This window comes from Armigeres subalbatus, chromosome 3 (genome assembly GCF_024139115.2).
Source record: "Armigeres subalbatus isolate Guangzhou_Male chromosome 3, GZ_Asu_2, whole genome shotgun sequence".
Lineage (NCBI taxonomy): Eukaryota > Metazoa > Arthropoda > Insecta > Diptera > Culicidae > Armigeres > Armigeres subalbatus.
The window spans coordinates 384166326-384172325 of record NC_085141.1 but is presented as its reverse complement, the minus strand read 5'-3'; the positions used below and the strand labels follow the sequence as shown (position 1 = coordinate 384172325).

The following is a 6000-nucleotide window of genomic DNA, read 5'->3' as shown; positions in this document are numbered from 1 at the left end:
CACACCTACTCCCCTGCCGTCAAGAAGCCAGTGAAAGTTATTTTATCGGGTCTGCCGGTATACGAAGTTCACGATCTGAATACCGACAGAAGTGAAACTGTTTTCGCGCAAGGTTGATGGTCTGGAGGAAAGTGCGCTATATCTCCTCCACTTCGTGAAAGGAGCTGTAAAATTATCGGGGCTGCGGAAGGTTAGAGCTGTCTTCAACGTCATCGTGAACTGGCGCTACTATGAACGTCGACAAACTGACGCTGTGCAATGCCACCGTTGGCAGCGATTCGGTCATGGTATGCGAAATTGTAATCTTCGCCCACTAAGTGTGGCGAAAAACATCTCTCGTCAGAGTGCAAACTTCCCAAGAAAGCAGATTTGGAGCATGTTGACCAAAACGAAACACGCAAATCGATCAAATGTGCCAATTGCAGTGGCCAACATACGGCAAATTTTCACGGCTGCCCCACGCAAAAGAGCTACGTTGAGAGAATAGCAAAAAAGCGTGCCGATCGCAGAAATGCTGCACCCTCTCCTGATCCACCGCGTACCCCCCAAGGGCGTCCTAGCGATTCAACGACTGCTCCCCCGATGGGATGGGATCTCCAGGAAATCCAGGAGGAGATTGGCCGGCTGAAGAACAACAAAGCCCCTGGGGTTGACCAACTACCAGGAGAGCTATTTAAACACGGTGGTGAGGCACTGGCTAGAGCGCTGCACTGGGTCATTACCAAGATTTGGGAGGAGGAAGTTTTGCCGCAGGAGTGGATGGAAGGTGTCGTGTGTCCCATCTACAAAAAGGGCGATAAGCTGGATTGTAGCAACTACCGCGCAATCACATTGCTGAACGCCGCCTACAAGGTACTCTCCCAAATTTTATGCCGTCGACTAGCACCAACTGCAAGGGAGTTCGTGGGGCAGTACCAGGCGGGTTTATGGGCGAACGCTCCACCACGGACCAGGTGTTCGCCATTCGCCAAGTACTGCAGAAATGCCGCGAATACAACGTGCCCACACATCATCTATTCATCGACTTCAAAGCCGCATATGATACAATCGATCGGGACCAGCTATGGCAGCTAATGCACGAACACGGTTTTCCGGATAAACTGACACGATTGATCAAAGCGACGATGGATCGGGTGATGTGCGTAGTTCGAGTTTCAGGGGCATTCTCGAGTCCCTTCGAAACCCGCAGAGGGTTACGGCAAGGTGATGGTCTTTCGTGTTTGCTATTCAACATCGCTTTGGAATGGGTAATACGAAGAGCAGGGATTAACACGAGTGGTACAATTTTCAATAAGTCCGTCCAGTTATTTGGCTTCGCCGATGACATGGATATTATGGCACGTAACTTTGAGAAGATGGAGGGAGCCTACATCAGACTGAAGAGGGAAGCTAAGCGGATCGGACTTGTCATCAACACGTCGAAGACGAAGTACATGAAAGGAAGAGGTTCAAGAGAAGACAATGTGAGCCACCCACCACGAGTTTGTATTGGTGGTGACGAAATCGAGGTGGTAGAAGAATTTGTGTACTTGGGCTCACTGGTGACTGCCGAAAATGACACCAGCAGAGAAATTCGGAGACGCATAGTGGCTGGAAATCGTACGTACTTTGGACTCCGCAAGACGCTCCGATCGAATAGAGTTCGCCGCCGTACCAAACTGACAATCTACAAAACGCTAATTAGACCGGTAGTCCTCTACGGACACGAGACCTGGACGATGCTCGTGGAGGACCAACGCGCACTTGGAGTTTTCGAAAGGAAAGTGCTGCGTACCATCTATGGTGGGGTGCAGATGGCGGACGGTACGTGGAGGAGGCGAATGAACCACGAATTGCATCAGCTGTTGGGAGAACCATCCATCGTTCACACCGCGAAAATCGGACGACTGCGATGGGCCGGGCACGTAGCCAGAATGTCGGACAGTAACCCGGTGAAAATGGTTCTCGACAACGATCCGACGGGCACAAGAAGGCGAGGTGCGCAGCGGGCAAGGTGGATCAATCAGGTGGAAGATGACTTGCGGACCCTCCGTAGACTGCGTGGTTGGCGACGTGTAGCCATGGACCGAGTTGAATGCAGAAAACTCTTATATACCGCACAGGCCACTTCGGCCTTAGTCTGAATAAATAAATAAATCCCCCGATGGGAAGCTCATATGCCCATGTGCTTCAAGGCCAAACAAACAACAGCAATCTATTCACATTGTCAGAATTTCTCGCTCTGGCGAGAGAAATGTTTGACCGCCGGGCAAACTGCCAAACAAAGCAGCAACAACTTCTAGCTCTCTTCGAGCTTACGACCAAGTATGTCTACAATGTCTAGTATAGGCAACTTGCGGCTAGTTAATTGGAACGGACGCTCCGTTCATGGAAAGAAACTGGAGTTTTTCGACTTCTTGGAACATCACAATGTGGATGTCGGAATCGGAAAAACATTCATTTTTCCACCCAAGTTTCGCGTGCGTTCGGTTCGACCGAACCTCTAATGATGCTGACAGAGGAGGAGGTGTTCTTCGATCAACTCTGTGGATGGAAATATACACATAATAGCCGCCTATTTTCCGGGAGCGAAACGACGGTCGGTCTGGACACAGTATCGTCGTGACATTTCCACTCTCACCAGAAGAGCCGACCCATTTTTCATAGTGGGTGATCTGAATGCGCGTCACCGTCATTGGAACTGTTCAAAGGCTAACAAAGCAGGTACACTACTATGTCAGCAAGCAGCTAGTCGTAACTTCTTCATCCATTTCCCGGACTCCTTCACTTTCCACCCCGCTGGTCGTGGTCGGCCATCTACATTGGATCTGGCACTGGCAAATAACCTACTGGACATGAGTCGGTCACTTTGAACGAACTGTCATCGGACCAGCTTCCGGTACTGTTCAACATTAGCCTTTCAGCTCCAACCGAACTGAATATAAGGTACTCCGGGGCAAGCGAAAATACGGGGTAAGTGGGTACTATGGCTGCTGATCAATCGATAAACGTTTTAGTGGTAACAATCTTCTAGAAAGATGAAGCAGGACTATCAACGAATACAGCCCACACAAAAATATTTGGAATCAAAACCATTTGAGGCACCATGCTAATGCTATTGCTTGATCATGACTTTAGACTACCGGGAAAATCTATTACTTATATTTTAATTCAATGGATTTCCACCATAATAGTCGTTTTAAATTTATCATTGAAGTGGAAGGTAAATAATTTGAGCAATCAAATAATTGTGTGACATCGAAAATGATTTATAAGTTTTAATTTAAGCCAAAATTTGCAATTTTCACTTATCCTTTAGTTTTAACATACATGGGGCAAGTGGGACATATTTGAACAACAATTTCGATAGAGCTCTTTTAATTGTTTTTAAATCGTTGTCTAGTGGAAAATAACTTCGACACTCATATATCATATGGATCTGAATCAGATGTAGTTTGCTTATTGTTGGTTTCGCTGTTAAATAGTATTGTACAGTTGATTAACAATAATACAAAATTCATTCTAAAAATTATCTCCCGCAATAGTTATAACAATGCGATATTTTTCCGTTTACAGTGCAAATAATCTATTTGTTCTACGATTTTGTCTTGTGTTTTGTTATTTTCAAATTTCACATCAAATTTACAAATTTTCAGATAAATAAAGTGCTCAACACATAAATTGGTAATTTCGTTCTATTAAAAATTCACAACACTGCGCATTGCCTGAATAAAAACGTTTCTTTTGAAGTACTGATTTATGTAATAATCTGTGTTCTAAACACAGAAACATTCACTCGAATGGTGAATCCTTTCCATCTAAAACATTTGGTACAAAAGTAACCCAGTGAAGCGCAAAACAAGAGCCAATTAAACAGTAAATCGGCCCTTCCTGGTAGCAAAAACAAAAATCCGACAAGCAACAAACCTCCATCCATGATCTGAAAATACAACGACTCAGAAGTAACATGAACATTACAGATTCCTTTAATTAGTTTAGTTCGACAGTATAAAACAGAATAGGTCCCACTTGCCCCGTTTGAAGGGGTAAGTGGGGCCTACAGGTGAATTTATTTCTTTCACTACCAATATTTTTTGTAAATGAATAAATGGCTTACAATACGTCTACACTTCAACAACGGAAGCATATAATGATGTATGCGTGGTTAATGTTCTGAAATATCGTGTTTTATAAGTATGCGTTAACAATTTTGCTGAACTAGCGTTTTTCAGGTCCCACTTGCCCCGGGGTACCTTTTTACCGAAATTTCGCAATTACGTCCATGCGGATTGGCCTCGTTTCCAACGCGAGATCAACTCAAAGTTGGTCTTGTTAGACCCAGCCACCACCAATTTGACCAACGAAGAACAGATTGACGCTGCTATTTGAATACCACACGACGAGCATACTAGAAGGAGAAGCTGTTTCGGTTCCTGAATTCCAGCAACGAGTCTATCAGGTCGCAACGATTCCAGATGACACCCGAAGATTGATCGCTTTGCGTAACAAACGTCGACGACAGTGGTACAGGAGAAGAGATCCCATCTATCAGGACATAACGGCACTGAACCGCAGGATTCGCGAGGAGTGCGATCAAGCCAACTTTAAAAAGTTCAAAGAAACCCTTAGCACACTGAACGACAACCGCGACACCCTCTGGCGGATCACTAAGGCGCTGCGGAAAACCTCTAAATACAGTCCCCCCTTGCGACAAGGTGACAACATCATAGCCTCTCCCACAGAGAAAGCGCAGCTACTAGTCACGAGCTTCGCAAAGGCTGAAACTGCTACCGTGGTGAACGAGTCCATCGCATTCATCGACCACACACAGCTGACTGATGCTCACTCTTGGCTAATTCGTCCGAAGGAAGTTGCTCGTATCATACGAAGGCTTAAATCCAAAAAGTCTTCAGGCCAAGATAACATCCGTAACTGTGTGCTCAAAAAACTGCCCCGAAAAGCGCACATCTTTCTCGCCAAAATCTTCTCCGCTTGCATTAGACTTGGATACTTTCCGAACAGCTGGAAACACGCTGTAGTAGTTGCCATTCCCAAGCCCAATACGGACTCTACGAACGCGTTCAACTACAGGCCAATAAGTCTGCTGCCCACTTTCAGCAAACTGCTCGAACGAGTGATTCTAATACGCATCGAGCAACACCTGGAAAACACCCACATTATTCCTGACGATCAGTTTGGTTTTAAAAAAGAACACTCCACCAACAATCAACTTGTGCGTCTTGTAAAGGAAATATGTACCAACTTAACGCGAGGCAGGTCTTCAGGCATGGTGTGAATGAATTTGTGTGTGCTATCTTTCGCGCCACAAGCAGCAATGTTGCCTGTTGAAGAGTTAAGCAATTAGCTCAAGAAAACTACGGTTTAGATTAAATTCGATTACTAATCATTGGATCGATTAATTAAGATGTAGTTTTCACTGGGTGAAAGCTCTTGAGTATTCCTTTTAACTATATAGGTTTTCTTTCAAACTGCGCTTAATGGGGAAGCGTCATTATCGGTACAATGAAAATTTCCCCATAATAATTTGCATGCAAACTTGAAAAGGCTTGTGCTAAATCAGTTTTAATCCAAATGAGTTCAAAATTTCAGAGGACAATCAGAACATGATGAAGAATCAGTTGAGCGCTGTGGAGCAAAATCGATTTTTTGAAGTCTTATTCAGATTTCACATATGAATATGTAATGTAAAACCTAAAACTTTTTTGTTTGGAGTCCACATTCAGCCAATTTTCGTGTTTCTTCAAGCTAAGCCGTATTCCAGTTGGAGCTGAAAACTTACTTACTTCCTTATGGATCCTGTACACCTCCGGTGGTGCAAAGGGCCGACTTGAAAGATCTCCATCCTGGAGCTGAAAAGGAAACTAATAAACCACTCTTTCCTTTTTGCTGGAATTTGTCTGATTGCTTAAATAGATGTAGTGAGCGCCATGGTCAGTCATTTGTCAACTAGTTGAGTGCAAGTATCCCACAATCTATAATATTTTCGCAATTGTCACTGCT

The 6000-nt window shown here is 44.6% G+C and overlaps 1 protein-coding gene across 1 annotated transcript in view; it reads left to right on the top strand.

Annotated features, from left to right (window-relative positions):
* The first annotated feature begins 230 nt into the window (after window positions 1-230).
* The window catches only part of LOC134222944 (uncharacterized), a 44960-nt gene continuing 39190 nt past the window's right edge, over window positions 231-6000 (top strand). Inside the window, exons 1-2 of the mRNA XM_062702089.1 lie at window positions 231-287; window positions 4424-5172. Of these exons, the coding sequence (XP_062558073.1) occupies window positions 231-287; window positions 4424-5172 (806 nt within the window). The remainder of the gene's footprint in view (window positions 288-4423; window positions 5173-6000) is intronic.